This window comes from Callithrix jacchus, chromosome 3 (assembly GCF_049354715.1).
Source record: "Callithrix jacchus isolate 240 chromosome 3, calJac240_pri, whole genome shotgun sequence".
In the NCBI taxonomy this organism is placed as follows: Eukaryota; Metazoa; Chordata; class Mammalia; order Primates; family Cebidae; genus Callithrix; species Callithrix jacchus.
The window spans coordinates 184,032,801-184,053,027 of NC_133504.1; the positions used below are offsets into that span (position 1 = coordinate 184,032,801).

At 46.9% G+C, this 20,227-nt stretch overlaps 1 protein-coding gene across 2 annotated transcripts in view; it reads left to right on the forward strand.

Moving 5' to 3' along the window:
* The window catches only part of SLC2A9 (solute carrier family 2 member 9), a 246,552-nt gene that overhangs the window by 6,622 nt on the left and 219,703 nt on the right, over positions 1–20,227 (forward strand). For both annotated transcript variants that reach the window (XM_017970671.4, XM_008993600.6), the window contains exons 3-4: positions 9,790–10,480; positions 18,137–18,242. In XM_017970671.4, coding sequence (XP_017826160.4) covers positions 18,180–18,242 — 63 coding nt within the window. In that variant the 5' untranslated portion in view covers positions 9,790–10,480; positions 18,137–18,179. The remainder of the gene's footprint in view (positions 1–9,789; positions 10,481–18,136; positions 18,243–20,227) is intronic.

The window sequence follows — 20,227 nt, forward strand, 5'->3', positions numbered from 1 at the left end:
ATGCATCTTAGTTCATTGCAGCGCTCGACCTGCAAACAGAGACTCAAATTTCTCTTTATGAAAGAAGCGTTGATGGCTCAGCGTGGTTACACAACTTGCCCGTGGTCATGGCCAGGTCATCAGAACTGCCACCTCACCATGTCATTGAAGCCAAAGTTCACTCCTTTTCCATAAGATACTTCCTGGAGAGTTTTGAAAGACGGTAAGCGTCACCTGGCCAGCCTAGTGTCAGGGCTGCACAGGCTGGGTAATGACGGTAACTACGTGGGTCTCCTGTAGATCATGGCCAGGGACTGTGTGCATGAAGGACTCGTCAGGGCTTGTCTCCTGATCCTTGGATTCGTTTACTATGAGTAGACTTGCCCTGGTGTAAGTCTCCATCTTTTTTTTTTGAGACAGAGTCTCACTCTATCCCCCAGGCTGGTGTGCGGTGGCACAGTCTCAGCTCACTGCAACTTCTCCCTGCTGGGTTCAAGCAATTCTCCTGTGTCAGCCTCTCCAGTAGCTGGGTCTACAGACGTGTACCACCATGTCTGGCTAATTTTTTATATTTTTAGTAGAAACAGGGTTTCACCATGCTGGCCAGGCTGGTCTCAAACTCCTGTCCTCGTGATCCACCCACCTTAGCCTCCCAAAGTGCTGGGATCACAGGTGTGAGCCACCATGCCTGGCCATCTTGTCTCCATCATCTTTTGTGTGGGCCAAATTAGGTCTCCTTGCTTCCACCTTGTTACCATCCCCTATTTTCCCCAACCCTGGCAGCCCAGTAGCTGTGGCTACCACAGAGATCTTTGTAAAGAGCTCCCCTGATCATCCTCCAAACCCCTTGGCCAAATATAGAAATCATCTAGATTTCCCATGGCTCTCAGGCTGCAGTCCTGCATCCCTAATGTCGTTACAAGGCAGGCCTTGCCAACCCCACCACACCAGTCTCTCGAACCCTCACACACATGCTCCTTCCAGCCCCGGCCCTTGCTGCTCCTTCTGCCTGGACCCCGGCCCTACCCACAGCCCACATCTACACATGTTCAGTTAATTCTCACTCTTCCATCACATCAGAGTCTCCTGATACTGCCTTTCCCATCACCTTACACCGCTTTCGAGGGTTTGCTGTAATTGTACCTGAACATCAATTTAAGTGTGTGGTTGGTTAGTCTGATGCTCCACTTGGTGTAAGGAGCTCAAGGCAGGGACTTTTCCAGCCTTGTTGGCTCTGGGTCCATAATGCCTAGAATAGGATGGGTCTGACACAAGGTAGGTGCTCAATATACACCATGGAATGAGTAAATGAATGCATGAATAAATGAACCTAGAACAACACCCCTGCACACCTCCTTTCTAGCGCTCTGTTTTGCCTCTGTCAGAGCATGAACAACAATATGTGGGAATGTTTTTATGCCTGTGACCTCCCGGCCACCCTCATTTCCAGTGCGTTCTCAGGGCACAGTGGCTAAACCTTAATTGTCACAGTATTTACAGTGCTCAGGATCTGGAATGGAGTCAGACTCAGGACAAGGGACATCTTCTTCCAGCTCTGCTAACTGGCCGCTTCACGAGTCTTGTTTCCTGATTTCCACAAGGCAGGAATTCTGCAGCAAGAGTCCTCTGACCCTGTCCTGGCTAGGACTCTAACTTTCTAGAATTTCCTAGTCAGAAACATTTACTCTTTTCTGTTTAAAAATAAAATAGATTTGGGGGATCCCCTCTTGCATCCTACTGTGCCCATTAAGACCGTGCTTTGGAAGCCCCTCAAAGACTCAGCCTCCGACGACAGAGCTGTCTTGGGCTGTCCAGGAGCAGAGAGGCCTCCTTACTTATGCTGGAGAACACACAATGCATCTCATTGATCTAACTAACGCTGGTCTGGGAATCGGAAGCTAATTAGATTGGATCAGCAAACAACGCAGCCTATTTTCAAACTGTGCTGAGCTTTCATGCGATTAGGCTTTGCCAGGAATGAAAGGTCATGGGCCAGCCTGATAGCTATGCAAACAATTGAATAACGAAAACTCTGATCGTTACAGTGCTGATTATTAAAGCTACGCTTTTCTGATGTGAGTGAAACTTTATTTCTTTTTTCTAATGTTGGAAGAAACCAGAGGGAGTCAATGGCGTGGGTGAGAGTGCTAAATCTGGACTGTCTGCAGAGTGACGTGCTCATCGGGCACTCTTGGTCCCTGCTGCCGGTCCTTGGGAAGGCCTCTGCTTAGCTGATATTACAAACCAGTAACACAAATGGAATCCCAGCTCCTCAATCTAACCCCCCTGAAAGGCAGAGCCACTCACTTTTTGGCTCCTGACATGATAGAAAGCAGAGGCACGCAGCTGGGGGTGAGTTCTCTGCAACTAACTTTTTAGCTTTAGAAGAGTCAGCTTTGGGAGCCTCTAAGCCCCGTTTCCAGGTCTGACAATGACCTCTGCTGAGGGCCACTGTCAGGTGCCATGCCATCACACAGGCAAAGCGGCCTGCTGGGGTCTAGCACAGAGGAGGGACTCGATAAGAACCCTGTCATTTCCTCGATTTGGACCAGAAAGATGGGAAAGGCCTGAGCATCTAGTTTAGAGTTTCTCAGAACACGAACGCCAGGATGACTTTTGGTTAGTTGTGAATGAGCACGTTTTTGTTTTTGTATTTAGGGCAGCTTTACAATAGGTTCATGGAAAAATTATGAGGAAGGTACAGAGATCTCCCACATGCCCCCACCGCCACACACGAGTGGCCTACATGCCCACCCGTGAGCAACATCCTCCCAAGACGCGGCATTTATTTCAATGTAAAGGGAACCTATATTGACACATCCTAATTACCCAAAGGTCATTTGTACATTAGGATTCACTCTTGGTATTGTACATTCTGTGGGTTTGGACAAGGGCATAATTACCTGTATTCACCATTATAGTATCACACAGAGTATTTTACTGATTTATGTTTGATTGACAGATAATTGTATGTATGTATGTATGGAGCACAACGTGATGTTTTGATATATACATACAATGTAGAATGATTCCATCAAGCTAGCCCATCCCCTCACCTACTTACCAGTTTTCTGTGGTAAAAACATTTAAAATCGAGTCCTGTAGCAATTTCAAAATATACATTATTATTAACAATGCTCACCATTCTATACAATAGATTGGGAAAACTTATCCTCCTGTCTAATGAAAACTTTGTTCCCTTTGACAGATGTGAACGTGTTTTGGGTATTCATATATATGCATGTGTTTTTATGTAGATATTTTACTATTAGATTTCATACATATTATTACTTAAGACAGTGATTATTTTAAACAGCCCCACACCTTGCAACTGCCCAAAAAGCTTTTAAAAGAAAATTCTCTCTGCTGGGCATGGTGACTCACGTCTATAATCCCAGCACTTTGGGAGGCCGAGGTAGGTAGATCACCTGAGGTCAGGACTTTGAGGCCATCCTGGCCAACATGGCAAAACCCCATCTCTACTAAAAAAAAAAATTTAGCTGGGCATGGTGGCGGCTGCCTGTAATCGCACCTACTTTGGAGGCTGAGGCAGGAGAATTACGCCATCGCACTCCAGCCTGGGTGACAAGAGCAAAACTCCATCTAAAGACAAAAAAAATATCTCATCCAAAAAGGAGCCTGGCTTTGAGATTTTATGCATTGTACATTTATACATTAATAAGCAGCCAGAGTAAGAACCCCTGGCTTAGGGCATAACCAAGTAAAAGGATAGCTAAGACTACCTTAAGTGTCCCATCACCAAGGTGGCAAACTGAGGCTAGAATCTGGGAGACCCTGAGAAGCCAATGGTTTGGTTGGAGACTGGGCATCGGGGGTCAGGAGGATTGGTGCTTGGTAAAATTCAGATGCCCTGCCCCAGCTCAGATCCATTAATTAAATCAGGATTCCAAGAGTTGAACTCATGTTACAAAGGTCAAGGCCACACCCAGGAAAAACAGACACCCTGTGAATCTGCCCAATAGAGGAGACTGAGCAGATGTCAGCCAGCTGAGGATGTCAATCAGTCAATCGGACTTTGATGACTGGAAGGGACTGAGCTGAAGCTTTGCTCCAGGGCAGTGAGGGGCAAAGAGGCTGCAGCGCTGGGAGCACTGGGTGTTCTATGGGGGAACTCTGTGATTAGTGCTTGAGAGGTAAGACTTCTCCAAGCTCATCCAGCAGGTTCCCTAGGACAGAAAGGAGGCAGAGGCAGCCCCTACTTAATGCCAGGGTGCCTTTGGCAGGAGTGTTCCCTGGGCTGCAACTTGCAGCAAGGTTCGGTTTAGACAGGTTGCAGAATGGTGAGTAACCCCTTCCTAGAAGGCATCATGACTTACAGATATTAAAAGTCTCTACAATTTACAAGTCTCTGCTAGGTGCTGGGTATGTCCATGCATTATTATTGGTCCCTATGCAGGGACAATGTTGCCTTTCACGTGATGCAGGTAGGGAAGCTGAGCTCAGAGAGGTTAACCCAGTCGCCTGAGCTCACACAGCTGACTGCGGGCAGACCCAGGGCTGGAAGCCGGGCCAGTGTAGATGCCAAGGCCTTGTTCTTCCTGCTTAAACCAAATGAGGAACCAGGAGGAGGGGCCCAGTCCCAGGACATCCAACTCCACTTTTCAACCACTGAAATTCTGATGGGGTCGCGAGTGCTGCATTTATGGGACTCTCTCATGAAAAGGGAGTCATATTATTCACAGTCGTTTCTTCACCCAAGTTATCAAATCCATGTCAGGACCGACCCATGGAATTGCTTGGTCCTGTGGGACCCACAGTCAACCAGATGAGGGAGCTGAGGGCAAAGTGGCCTGATGTGGTGGCCCGAAGGGGCTGCCTGGGCAGCTGGGTTCCTGGTCAAAGTAGCAGAAACCCGCCCAGAGGGGCCCAGGCAGAAAGGGAATTTAATGGGAAGCTCATGAGCAAATCGATGGGGAGGCTAAGGATCCAGGTTCTGGAAATGTGCAGAAAACAGCCTGGAAGAGGGATGGATTCATGGATACAACAGATGGAAGAAATAAAGCCTCGTGCTCCGCAGATCAGCAGGGTAACTGTAGTTGTTAATCAACCGTACATTTCAAAACACCTAGAAGAGAAGAATTTAGATGCTTCTAGTGTAAAGATTGAAGGCAATGGCTGTCCTAATTACCCTGATTTTGATTATATGAGTGTACCAGCTTGTCATATGTACCTCCCAGATGTGTACATTTAATATGTATCAATTTAAAAAAAATGCCTGGATAGGCAGTCCTACCCCTACCACCAAAGGACACTCGGCCCCAATGCCCCACACTCACGAGGCTCCCACCAGTGCAACAAAAGCTGGCACCACTGCGGCGGAAGCTCCATGGCACCACTGCACCACCACGAGGAGTGATCAACCTCACCCAAGATGCCAAGAGGTTGTAGGAAATTGACTGTTGGCTCTGGCAAGATGTGCCTCATTGATGAGCTCATTCAGAGCAGTTTTGAGGTTGTGTGCTGAAGGGAGAATGGAATCTGGCGAAGTGAGTTCTCTTCGGGATTGTTTTTGCTGTAACAAAAAAAGGGAGCAGGGAATGGGGTGGTTAACAGGAGCCTATGAGATCAAAGACACTTTCTGTTCTTTCCTGATATGAGGTAAAAATCACATAGCATAAAATTAACCATTTTAAAGTAAAGAACTCAGCAGCATTTACTACATTCACAGTGTAGTACAACCACCATTTCCATCCAGTTCCAAAACATTTCCTCACTCCCAAGGGCAACTGCTTGTCTGCTAGGCTGCTGCGTCCACTGCCCCTTTGCCCAGCCCTGGGCTATCACTGACCTACCTCCTGTTCCCATGGATTTACCAATTCTGGACATTTCATATAAATGAAATCATAAAAGTGTGACAGTTTGTGTCTGGGTTCTTTGTTTGTTTGTTTTTGAGATGGAGTTTCACTCTGTCACCAAGGCTGGGAGTGCAGTGGTGAGATCTCAGCCCACTGCAACCTCCACCTCCTGGGTTCAAGCACCTCTCCTGCCTCAGCCTCCCAAGTAGCTGAGATTACAGGCACCTGCCAGCACGCCCAGCTAATTTTTGCATTTTTAGCAGAGAGGGTTTTACCATGTTGGCCAGGCCAGGCTCTAACTCCTAACCTCAGGTGATCCACCCAACTCAGCCTCCCCAGGTGCTGTGATTACAGGTGTGAGCCACTGTAATCACAGTGTCTGAGTACTTGGCAGAATGTTTCCAAGGTGCATCCGTGTTGCAGCCTGTATCAGCACTTCATTTCTGTTTATTGCTGAGTAATTTTCCACTATATAGATAGACCACATTTTGCTTATTCATTCATTCATTGGTGGATACTTGGGCTGTTTCCACCTCTTGGCTGTTGTCAATATCATTGCTGTGAACATTCATGCCCAAGTTTTTCTTTGCGCAGCTGCTTTCAGTTCTCTTGGGCATCTACCTAGTGGTAGAATTGCTAGGTCATGTGGTGATTTTATGTTTAGAGGAATGAACAAACTATTTTCCACAGTGGCTAAACCATTTCACATTCCCTCTAGCAAAGAGAATTGTGTCCAAGGGTTCCAATTGCTCCATCCTCGCTCACAACTATTAGTTGTTTTTTTTTTAAGTGGGTGACACTAAGACATTTTTGTACGTAGCCTGGAGAGATCCAGAGAGAAAGAAATTGATGATGCAGAAGAGGAATGGGATCATTGCTGGAGGGAAATTTTTGGAAGGTGAGGGGGACACAAGACCCTCAAAATGGGGGATGCTCTGGAATGGGGAGTCTGCTTGGACACTGGACTGCCCAAAGGAAAAAGAACTATCTCTGACACTAAGGCCCTGTGGCTCACTCTGGTGAGCTCATCCCCTCCCAGTGAGGGGCTCTCCCATAGAGCAGCATAAATGTGGGGTGGGGAGGAGAAAGGTAAGAGTGGAGTCTCTCTTTAAACCTCAAGTCTCACCCACAGACCTGGTGCTTTTGGGCAAGTGGTATAACCTCTTGAACCTCATATCCTCAGCCATTGAATAGAAATAACAAAACCTCAGTGGGATGTTCTAGGATTCCATGAGGCTGTGCACCATGTGTCAGCCATTTAGTGGATGCTTCCTAAATGTAGGTCCCTTCCATCATCTCGTCCTGTAGGCTAGCTTGAGAATTACCAGATAGAAATAACAGCTTTGCACTTCTTCGTGGCCTTCTTAATATCTATGACAATATTGGGCACATAATAGGTGCTCCATAAACATCTGAAAATACATAAATGAACAAAAATAAAAATAATGATAAAGACATTTTCCAACAATAGCAGCAGCAGCAAATATTACTGAGCACTTGCTGTGTGGCAGGCAATCCAAGGACAACGTCTCCTTTGGTCTGAACAACATGACCTTGAGGAGCGCACCGCCGTATCCCCACTTTGCAGGGGAGTGACGTGCCTGCTGTGGCATGGCTGGGGACAGGTAGGATTTGGGCCCAGGCATCTGACATCAGTTCCAATAGTATACTGTTATCTTTCTTTCTTTTTCTTTTTTGAAACGGAGTTTCGCTCTTGTTGCCCAGGCTGGAGCACAATGGCACAATCTCGGCTCACCGAAACTTCCACCTCCTGGGTTCAAGCCATTCTCCTGCCTCAGCCTCCCCGGTAGCTGGGATTACAGGCATGTGCCACCACACCTGACTAATTTTGTATTTTTAGTAGAGGTGGGGTTTCACCATCTTAGTCAGGCTGGTCTTGAACTCCTGACCTTGTGATCCACCTTTCTTGGCCTCCCAAAGTGCTGGGATTACAGGGATGAGCCACTGCACCCAGCACTATTATCAACCTAAATAACAGAGGCTTTGTAAAAAAAATATGTTTTTTTGGGATTGGAGCCTTGCAATGAGAATCCACATGCCATAGTACACTACGTGCATATTTAGGGAGGTAAAGGAAGACCCAGGTTTTTTAAAGAGAAAGAAGAGGATTACACGACTGTTTTAAAAATAACTTATTGCACCTAAAATGACATCAAGAAAGAGGTTGGTTGACCATATGAAGAAAGGGTGTGGGTACCATCTGGATACTTAGGGAAGATTTGAACTTCCTGAGAAAGCAATCCCTTTGCCCACAGGCAGCCTCTACCTCGATGTGTTGGCATATCCTCAAGCCTTAGCTGAGGTCATCCTGGGCATGGAAACGTCATCTTTCCAGGCTCAGGTGGTGTCAGACGTTGGAGGTTGGTTGATAAAGACATTTCACACAGGTGTCTCCCAGGGATTGGGTGATCTTTCTGCTCCAGGCCACCCCTTTGTCAACATCAATGCACTAGGGAAACAGAATTCACCATAGCAAGGTTTCCTGGCTGCTCTGAATCAATGCCAAGGGATTGAAGTGAGCTTTTCCAGGTTCCTGAGAGAGTGCTCTCTCCCAGGGCCCGAGCTTGTACCTGAGCTGGCACAACCTCCCTTTCCCACAGTGCCCATCTTTCTGTGCTCCTCCTAGAAAACCACCTGCCCTTCGCTTCCCATGCCCTCACCTCTCTCACCGCACAGGTCGGAAGGAGGCTTTTCAGCCTGTGGCCGGACGTGGATCTTGCCCTGGCATACCAGCAATATTCCCAGATCCTTCACCTGCTTCCATCTCATCTCCCTGACGCTCAGCCCTCCCCTTCTCTCAGGCTGCTGCAGAGTGAGACAAGCTCGCAGCCCTTTGAGCTAGGGAAAGAGGGCAACGAGGCACTGATAGAATTATAACAATGACAATGACCATGGCATGGCATTTTGCTAGTGATGGTGCTCCGGTATTTCCCCATAGCTGAATTTCCTGCCGCATCGACAGAGCGGCCCGTCATCTTGCTCCGTTGGATGTAGGACTGGACCCACCTACTTCTTGGTTCCTGCTTTCCCCCTCTTCCATGTCACTTCACTCAATCCTCCCCTCAGACCAGGCAGGTGGGCCCTGAGCTGGGCACATTCTCATGTTACACTAAAATTAACTCCAGATGGATTAAAGACTTAAACATAAGACCTGGCACCATAAAAACCCTAGAAGGAAATCTAGGCAAAACTATCCAGGACATAGGAGTAGGCAAGGACTTCATGAACAAAACACCAAAAGCATTGGCAACAAAAGCCAAAATAGACAAATGGGACCTAATGAAACTCCACAGCTTCTGCACGGCAAAAGAAACAGTCACTAGAGTGGATCGGCAACCAACAGAATGGGAAAAAATTTTTGCAGTTTACCCATCTGACAAAGGGCTGATATCCAGAATTTACAAAGAACTCAAACGGATTTACAGGAAAAAAACAAACAAGCCCATTCAAAAGTGGGCAAAGGATATGAACAGACACTTTACGAAAGAAGACATATATGAGGCCAACAATCATATGAAAAAATGCTCATCGTCACTGGTCATCAGAGAGATGCAAATCAAAACCACATTGAGATACCATCTCACGCCAGTTAGAATGGCGATCATTAAAAAATCTGGAGACAACAGATGCTGGAGAGGATGTGGAGAAATAGGAACACTTTTACACTGTTGGTGGGAGTGTAAATTAGTTCAACCATTGTGGAAGACAGTGTGGCGATTCCTCAAGGCCTTAGAAATAGAAATTCCATTTGACCCAGCAATCCCATTACTGGGTATATATCCAAAAGACTATAAATCGTTCTACTATAAGGACACATGCACACGAATGTTCATTGCAGCACTGTTTACAATAGCAAAGACCTGGAATCAACCCAAATGCCCATTGATAATAGACTGGATTGGGAAAATGTGGCACATATACACCATGGAATATTATGCAGCAATCAGAAATGATGAGTTTGTGTCGTTTGTAGGGACATGGATGAATCTGGAGAACGTCATCCTCAGCAAACTGACACAAGAACAGAAAATGAAACACCGCATATTCTCACTCATAGGCGGGTGATGAAAAATGAGAACACATGGACACAGAAAGGGGAGTACTAAACACTGGGGTCTATTGGGGGAAAAGGGGAGGGCCAGTGGGAGGGGAGGTTGGGGAGGGATAGCCTGGGGAGAAATGCCAAATGTGGGTGAAGGGGAGAAGGAAAGAAAAGCACACTGCCATGTGTGTTCCTACGCAACTGTCTTGCATGCTCTGCTCATGTACCCCAAAACCTAAAATCCAATAAAAAATTAAAAAAAAAAAAAAAAGAACGGCTCTGACCCCCCAGGAGGCAGAGCTGAGGTTAGTCCATTAGTCAGCAGTGGCTTTGCTGACACACTTCTGCCTTCAGACTCCTGGTTCAGAATATGCTAATGCACACGTGAGCACGTTTGTAATAAGCTGAACTCGCCATCAATAGCCATTAATCATTAAGCACTTATCAAGATGGGCATTAGAAAATGTTCACAGTAACAGCTGGATGCAGTTAAATCATTAATGCTATTTTCCTTGACAGTTTCCCAGGCTTACATCTGATTACATGCAGAACCCATCGACATATGAAGCATATTCCAGTTGCTCTTTAGACTAGAACGGGCAGGGGAAGCTCCAGGAGACAGGTAAGTCACACTTACAGACCTGGGTCTGCCTCAAAGAGGATTTCAAGAATTACCGAGGCGGTTACAGAACAGCAGGAATGAGGGATTTGAAAACTGAGGGATTTGCAATCAACTTTACAGGATTCTGGTGAAGATTAAGGGAGAATATGCCATAAAGTGCTTAGTGTGCTGTCCCACAAGTGTTAACACAGAAAATGAGGTTGATGATGAGTGATTGTGGCTACAGCCGTTATTCCAGTGTCTGATAGTCGGGTAATCCCTCTCTTTTCTTTCTCACTCCAGTCCCTCTATTCTCCCTTTACCTCTCTCTCTGTCTGCCTTTCTTCTCTCCCTTCTTCCTCTTCCTCCCTCTCCTCCCCGCCTCTTTCTTCCTCTCTCTCTTCTTCCTTTCTTCTCTCCTTTTTCCTCTTCCTTCCCTTCTTTCTTTTCTCCCTCCCTTCCTCCCTCTCTTCCTACTCTCACTCCCGCACCTTTCTCTCTCTCTCTCCCACCTCGAAGCTGTTCTATTTTTTACATTCATTTTCAATTTCTTGTTTTGTGATCCACTTTAGTTTCATGCCGAAGTCAGCAGACAACCCTGAAAATTAAGAATAAAGTCACAGCCACGTGTGAGTCGGAGAACTCGGTGCCCTGGGTGTGTTGTGGGGCTCTCTGTCCAGAGCTGTTGGCCAGCGACTTGTAGGACGCATATGGCTTTGCCCTGGTAGGGCCACATCTTAGAGTGGACAGTATCTGAGGCAGCAACCGCAGGCACTTCAAGGAAGTGTGATCTCCAGCTGGCATGCGCCAGGATTGGGAGAACGAATCCACGTTCGCAGTTTGCCGACCTTTGTGTTCACTGACGCTCATCATTCTTTTCTTCACCTTGGTCCTTCTTCCCAATGCCAGCTTCCAAGTGAGGGTCTGCCTTCACGCTGTCTGGGCTCAGCTCCAAGCTCTGTGACAGGCTGGGTGGATGAAGTTACTTCTCTGAGCTTTGGTTGCTTTCTTTCTAACATGGGCCCAGCATAGCATCAGACACAAGGTCTTATTAGCAGCAGCAAAGGTCATTTTCTAAATCTTTAATCCCAGGTGCAGCCTAGGTGGGGGGCCAGATTGCTTGGAGCAGAGTCCTTATTCTGCTGTGCTGTGCTGTGCTGTGCTGGATGGTAACCTTCCAGCTGCTAGGTTATGGGGAGGCCCTGCCGAAAGGGGCGTGGGCTGCCGAGGTTGCAGATGGGCGTTCAGGGGACCTGGGGAGGTGGCTATTCACTAGTGGGCACAGCAGCATTTTGATCTTTCAAGAACCAGTATGACCGCAGCGGTAGGCACCAGCAGAGCATGAGTCTTGAATAGCAGTGATTTTGGTATTGTTGCTGCAGATGGGAAAGGCAGGGAGCACGCATGCTCAGAGCTCTCATCATACACAGAGGTGCTTAAATCTTATGAATTTTATTTATTATTTTATTTAAGCCTTATACAATTATTTTGAGGAAGTGTGTTTGTGTACTCAGAGACCAAATGGGCCCCCCTCCTTTCTCTCTCTCTCTCTCTTTTTTTTTTTTTTTTTTTTTGAGACAGAGTTTTGCTTTGTTGCCCAGGCTGGAGTACAGTGATATGATCTTGGCTCACTGTAACCTCCATCTCCCAGGTTCAAGCAATTCTCCTGTCTCCGCCTCCCGAGTAGCTGGGATTACAGGTGTGTGCCACCATGCCTGGCTAATTTTTGTATTTTTACTAGAGATGGAGTTTCATAATATTGGCCAGCCTGGTCTTGAACTGCTGACCTCAGGTGATCCACCTGCCTCGGCATCCCAAAGTGCTGGGATTACAGGTGTGAGCCACCGTGCCCGGCCCCTTTTCTCTTTAAAACAGTTTTAAGACAGCATCCCTTCCACAAGGCATTTATGGACAAGGAGCTCCTGTTCTTTGTTCCACAGAGGATATTACTTGCTGTGCCTCTGGGGACGATGAGGATTGCTCCATGCATCTAGCATTTGCTCTGTGTTTCACGTACACAAACTCATGTAATCCTCGCGACAGCCAACTGAGGTAGGTCCTGTTATTTCCTCCATTTGAAACATTACAAAATGAATGTACAGAGAGGCGAAGCAGTTTTCCCCATCACACAGCTAGTAAGCCGTAGAGCTGGGATTTGAACCCCTGGCTCCAGAGTCCCTTCCTGGGATGCGAACTGTCTGCATGTGGCCTTGCACTGCACAGGCAGGCAGCTTCCCACTGTGGCATCCCAGGTACAATGAAAGTGTCTGCAGCTCTGTAGTGATCTCTGAAGAGTGAAGCACACAGTTTTGAACCTCTGCTAGAGACAGCTCCCTGGCAGTGGGGTCTTATTGATCTAGCAACCCTCTTCCATTTCCTTGCTGATGGGGAGGAGGAGAAGATGGGAGTTGACTGTCACCCAGGAAGAAGGACAACCCACCACCCACATCCTCCTAGAGCTGAACATGTTCTCTATCTGCAACATGTTTTCTGGGAGGAATGCACAAGTGTCTCTTCATCCTCGACCTCCTTTCTCTCAGCACAGAGGTTTCATCGTCTGAGGTCTGCTGAGCACACTTCACTCACCTGCCACCATGTTCCCTTGCCCTGACCACATCACACAGGAATGTCCTTTGCAAACGCCCCCTCCCTGCCTTTTCTTCTCCTCACCCCAGTTTCTGTACTTGCTACTTCATCCACATTTGTGGTTTATCTTCTGCTCTGACCTCAGTTTCTGGGTGTCCCAACTTTGGATGCACATGGCCTATCCCAATGAAAGCTCGGCCCACAGCTGGCATTGCAGCTTCCCTCAGTTGTTCTCAAAGCTAAAGCAGGGGTGTCCAATCTTTTGGCTTCCCTGGGCCACACTGGAAGAATTGTCTTAAGCCACACATAAAATGCACTAACGATAGCTGATGAGCTGAAAAACAAAAATTGCCCCTCAAAAATCTCATAATGTTTTAGGAAAGCTTACAAATTTGTGTTGGGCCACATTCAAATCTGTCCTGGGCTGCATGTGGCCCTCGGGCCAAGGGTTGGACAAGCTTGATCTAAAGTGTTAGCTCTGGAGGCCCACCATCTTCCTCCCCTAACCCCCATCTTCTCCACTACTGAGCCATGAATAGGCCCTCAACACCTCTCACAACCTGACTGGGCTTGTTAAGACAGCTCTCCAGACTCCCTTGTGGCTGCTTCGTGGCTGCTTCATGGCTCCTCACTTCTGCCACCATCACCCTCCTTCTGTTCCCCACAGTTGATTGCTTTTCCCCATCCTTCATATGGGCACCATTGGACTCAATATAGATGCCACTGGAAGGCAGTCGCCATTGGAGAGAATGGCATCTCCCCATGGTCTTCCCTTCCACATCTGCAGTCCTTGCTGTGCTTTACCTAAGTCCCATACATCGACCCGCATCCCCGTCACCTCTTCTGCTCCTATCCACACTGACTTTCTCTGATAACCTTCTACACACTCCTCTTGCGGACTCTCCAGCCTCACCCTAATCGCTCCACTCAAAGCGCCCTTGTTACAGTCGCCAAGGACTTCCATCTGGCCACGTGCCTTGGATGCTGATCGTGCCTCTTACTTGACCCCTGATTAATATTCTCTCACAGCTCCTTATAGTTGTCTTGCCACTCCTAACACTTCACTCTCCCTGTTTCTCTGACTGTGTCTCCTTTGCTATTTCCTATCTCTAGTTTCTCTCCAGGCTGGAGTTCCTCATGAAGTTTCTCCCTCGACCATTTCCCCCGGGTGACCCCACCTAACTCCATGGCATTAAAGCAGTTGATTTACCTCCAGCCCAGACCACTTCCTGAGCACCACTCCTATTTCCAGCTGCCCCAGAGAGATTAATGATTTGATGTCCCACAGACATTTCGAGGTCGACAGTTCCTACCCAAAACTCTTTGTTTCCTCCCCCCCGCAAACCTGTTACCTTCTGAGTCTTCTCTAGCTCAGTGAATGACAGTTGCCATTAATTATATCACAAGGATTTGCCAGGCATCTCCCAGCACCTTTTAGATACTCTATCCCTTGTTTAACAATCGTGATATGAGAGAATGATATCTGTCTTCAATCGATGGATAAGGAAATAGGCTTACAGGTGAAGTTACTTGCCCTGGGTCACAGTGGCAAAGCCAGGATGGGGGCCCCAGTCTTTGATTCTAATGGCCTTGCTCTTTCTACTCCACTCATGTCTTTTCAAATCCTGACTCTTGCTTAATCATTTGGAGGCAATTTTCATCCTTAGGCACCTGTAGGGTCACCATGGTGTATACTTCTAGGGGGACATTTACAATATCATCCGTGAGGATGGCGGTTCCTGGAGTTACACAGTGACAGTCATTCACATGAACGAACTAGAATGAGAGTGAGTCCCTTGAGGCAGGCAGGCTGGTGGCCGTGACTACCATCGTTCTGGTTTTCTTTGTCCCCTCCCACCCCACCTGGCTCCATTCTGTTTCTTCTCTTCTCCCCTCTTCCACCTCACCTATTCTGCTTACCTCTGGCCAGAATTCTGTCAGAGTGTGACACAGAGATGAATCAGTTATGGTCCCTGAGCATGAGGAGTGTAGGAGTGTATCAGTCAGGGTTCTCCAGAGAAACAGAGCCAGTAAGATCAATAAATAAATACACAGGGGTCCAAAGTGGCTCCCGCCGGAGGTCATGGCGCTTGCGAAGGCGAGGTTATCAGTTCAAGGCTAACCTGAGCAACCTCATAAGCTCAAACTGATTGGCAAAAAAGAAAAAAAATAATAAATACACAGGCATGCACACCACACACACACACACACACACACACACACACACACACACACCCTATCTGTCTATCTAGGTAAATTTATTTGAAAAAAAAAGCTCATGCAATTGTGGGATCTAGGAAGCCCAAAATCCACAAGACAGGCCAGCAGGCTAGCATTTCCGGCAAGGCTGATGTTGCTTGCAGTCCTGGTCTGAAGTTGGGAAACACAGGCAGAATTTCTGTGCTGTGGTCATAAGGCCAAATCCTTCCTCTTCAGGGGACCAGAGCTTTTGCTCTTGAGGTCTTTAACTGATCGAGTAAGGCTCACCCACATTATGGAGAGCCATCTGCTTTACTTAAAGTCTGCTGATTGCCAACGTTAATCATATCAAAAAACTACCTTCACAGCAATATCTGGATGGTTCTCCAGATGTTTAATCAGACAACTGGGCACCACAGCCTAGCCAACTCATTAACCATTACAAATAGGTCACAGTCAGTGGCAAGGACACAGATGACAGAACAGTCAGCCCACACCTTCTGCTTCCTGCCGGGCTAATGGCTACACTGTGGGATGCACGGAGAAGTGATTCAGATTTCCAGAAGGGACACATGGATAGAGGAGGCGAGCCTTGAAGGTGAGACAGAAGCAAAGGCATCCCGGGCCAATGGTGCAGCCTGCGCAGTGGAAGACAGGCCTGAGAAGCACACAGCTTAAGGAACGCGGAGGCCCAGAGGCTGGTGCACCCCCACATGCGTTCTGGGATGGGACAGGAGGGGCCGGCCCCTCAGTGCAGGGCCTCAAATGTCACAGTACAGTTTGGCCCCAGTGGTTCAGCAACCATCATTCTTGTCAGACCAGCTGAGACCAAATCAGCAGCTCAGAGTTCATCATCCTGTAAGAAATGGATATTCTTCCAGAATTGTATTTTCTGCCCTAGGAAGCAGGACATTCAAGCATTATTCTAACTCTTCCTGGCTACTTGAGACTTTAAGGGCTTAAATCTTACATCAACTTCTTTTCTTAATTTAAAGCAGTTTAAAAAACTTGTTTAGTTATAGAAGTATTTTTTCACTGCAAAATATTGGAAAACTATAGGAAAACCAAGAATAAGATAACCATTGGCTAGACTATCCTGGCCAAGCGGTACCTGCTATTAATGGTTTGCTCTGTTTCCTGCTGGTCTATTTTCTGTGTCCATAATATGCATCTGTGCTCTGCTCACCTCCACGGTGGTCCCTGCTGCTATCCCATCCCGCGCTGGGCCAGGCCTCTCACTCTCCACTCGCCCATGCACAGTCTGTTTGCTCTTCTGAAACTACCTCTTCTCCTAAAATGTAAGCTCCATGAGGGCAGGGTGAGTCTACCTTCCTCAGAACTGTATCCCCACAGCCTAGAATACGAGGCACTTAATATGTGTCAAATAAATAATGTATAAATATTATGTTTTAAGTTTAAGCAAAATGACACGTGAACATAGTTAAGAAGATATATTTTGTGAATCTATTAGTAATTGCACCTTTTTTTTTTTTTTTTCTGAGATGGAGTTTCACTCTTGTTGTCCAGGCGGGAGTGCAATGGTGCAGTCTCAGCTCACTGCAACCTCTGCCTCCCGGGTTCAAGAGATTCTCCTGCCTCAGCCTCCCCAGTAGCTGAGATTACAGGTGCGTGCCACCATGCCCGCTAATTTTTTGTATTTTTAGTAGAGACAGGGTTTTACCATGTTGCCAGGCTGGTCTCAAACTCCTGACCTCAGGTGATCCACCAGCCTCGGCCTCCCAAAGTGTTGGGATTACAGGCGTGAGCCACTGCACCCAGCATTTTTTTTAAAAAGGAGTCTCACTCTGTCACCCAGGCTGGAATGCAATGATGCGATCTTGGCTGACTGCAACCTCCACCTCCCAGGTTTAAGCAACTCTCCTGCCTCAGCCTCCCGAGTAGCTGGGCTTACAGGCATATGCCACCATGCCAGGCTAACTTTTTGTATTTTAATAGAGTTGGGGTTTCACCATGTTGCCCAGGCTAGTCTTGAACTCCTGAGCTCAGGCAATCCACCTGCCTTGGCCTCCCAAAGTGCTGGGATTACAGGTGTGAGCCTGGCAATTGCATCTGTTTTTAATGTTGAATCATGTTTGTTTATATATCTTCCTTTTTCTTGTCAAGAAAGAATTTATTATGAGCATTTCCCCCTGGCATCAAATGTTCTCCTATAACATAATTTTTAAGGACTTTATAAGATTCCATCATATGAGGTACTGGAATGTATCCACATTTTTCTGCTAGGTATTTTATCCTGTTACAAATACCATCTTTCTGATATGGAAAATGCTGCAGTGAACATCCTGACCTTAAATCTTTGTGCACATTTTTATTCCTGCTTTAGAATTCATTTTTATAAGTATAGTGGTTGGGCCAAAGGGCAGAAATATTTTTATGATTCTAGAAACATATTTCCAAACTCCAGAAAAGCTATGCAATTTTCTACTTCTGTCATGCCAGTGATTCAGGGTGTGATTTTGGTAACTGTTTCCAATTTGACAGGTGAGATTGGCACTTTGTTTTAATTTGCACTGATTTTATTTTTACATCTTGGAGACAGCCAGCCTAGTGTTTTCAAAACATGCCTCATCATAAGAATTACCATATGAATGAAAATATTCCAGAAAGCAGCCTGTATTTAATAAGCAACAAGGCAAGTGTGGAAAGCCCTGCACTCAAAAATAGAGAAACTGAGGTCAGAGGAGAGCAGGGAGGTACCCAGGTCTCCAGAGTACCTGGGGTTCAATCAAGGCTGCTGAGCATCCCATCCTGGCATCCAGCCAGAGCCCTCACAGCAAACCTTTCGAAGGCTGCTCCAGGCCACCTCCCCTGACTTGCACATGTGAGACAGCAGCTGTCTAATGTCTAGTGGCTTCTTTTTCTCTTTCTCAGAAACAATAACAACAACAAAAGTTCAAAACCTGAAAAGTGAACCATGAAGCTCCATGAAAAGGACCGAGGAGAAGACAAGGAAAGTGATTCAGTGAAAAAGAAATTGGTTAGTCGTCTTTTTTTTTCTCTCTCTCTCCCTTAGATGACTATTCTGGTCACCCACCGTGTAGTTGTCCCTTCCCCTGGGTCAGGGGGAGGCTGTTAAGGTGAAGCTGAGCAGAGAAAAGATTGAGCAGCAGCTAAAAGTCAAGTTCTATGGGAAGGGGCCATGGGGATTGTAGCGTGTTTGGGGTGAGGCTCAGAAGAGTGAAATTGACAGTCCTGATCTGCTGGTGACTTTCTGGGCTTGGGGCAAACGTCTCCATTACGACAGTCATTTCTCAACAAGGGACATTGATGTTGACAATGATTATGTCATCATCCTTAAAGATACACTAAAACCCACCCCCCAATCCATCACAAGGCTTAGTCCACCTGCCCCTTCCTCCAGGAAATCCTCAGCAGCTCTTGATAGAATGACTTTCTTCCTTCTTGGGATGCACCAGACCCTCTCTGTAAACCTGATTTAAGAACCAACAGCCAGAGAGTGCCTACTCTGTGCTGGACCTTTACATAGGGCTCCCATTTACAGAGAAACTCTTTACATGGGTCTCTCTGGATCAACCCATGGTGAAGGCATCACTAGCCCCATTTTACAGATGATGAACTGAGGGTCAGAAAAGGCTGAAGCCACTTATCCAAGGCTATGTGGCTAGCACGGGTTTGAGCTGGTCGTAAACCTTGGACCATCTGTGCCTCGTCTCCTATGAAGGGTGTGAAGCTACTGCAACTCCAGGGAAGATGTACTTATACTTGTAACACACCTGTATCTGGTGACAGAGATCAACACAAGTCCGTTTACCAAGTTACCAGGAAAGTGTGAAATCGGCAAGCTGAACATCATTGTCTCCATAGAGGTGTGAAATGGAGGATAAGGGTGTAGTCACCTGTTCGAGATCACCCAGGACCCCACACAAGGGTCATGTCAACAGACAGCAGTTCCCTCTAAGTAGACACTCTATCTTTTCTTGGTGCTTACATTAGGTGAGTCAAGGATCGACTGTCTTGGTATTTGGTGTAATGAAGGAAGGGATGTAGTCATTTCAGACATTCTACTTCAATGATGCTCAATAGAAAATGCCCCTCCTTTTCCAACTCTTCCCTGCTAGAAAATTTCCACCTTGCCCAAGACAACTTTCTAGCCTTAGGAAATCATCTGGAGGACAGTTTCAGGTCAGTTCCAGAAGCGATGCCTAGCTACTGGAGCCCATCCCTGAGCCAGGCTGGAAGAAGGCTAGGAATACAAAGAGGCTTAGAATTCTGTGGGTTTGCTGGGGCTGCCAGGACAATGTCCCATGGGCCGGGAGGCTTAAACAACAGAAATGTATTGTCTCACAGTCTTGGAAGCCAGAAGTCCAAGCTTAAAGGGTCAGCAGGTTAGTTCCTTCGGAAGCCTCCCTTCTTGGCGTCCGAAGGAATTAAGCTGCTGACATTTTCCCTGCACGCCTTCTCCCTGCATCCTCACGTGGTCATCCCTCTGGGTGCATCTGTGTCCCCTCATCTCCTCTTCTTTTTTTTAAAATTGCATTTTAGGTTTTGGGGTACATGTGCAGAACATGCAAGATAGTTGCATAGGTACACACATGGCAGTGTGTTTTGCTGCCTTCCTCCCCTTCACCCACATCTGGCATTTCTCCCCAGGCTATCCCTCCCCTGCTCCCCCCACCACTGTCCCTCCCCTATTCCCCCCAATAGACCCCAGTGTGTAGTACTCCCTTCCCTGTGTCCATGTGTTCTCATTGTTCATCACCCACCTATGAGTGAGAATATGCGGTATTTCATTTTCTGTTCTTGTGTCAGTTTGCTGAGAATGATGTTCTACAGATTCATCCATGTCCCTACAAAGGACACGAACTCATCATTTTTGATTGCTGCATAATATTCCATGGTGTATATGTGCCACATTTTCCCAGTCCAGTCTATCATCGATGGGCATTTGGGCTTCTTATAAGGACACCAGGCATACTGAATTACGGCCTCATACATAGGACC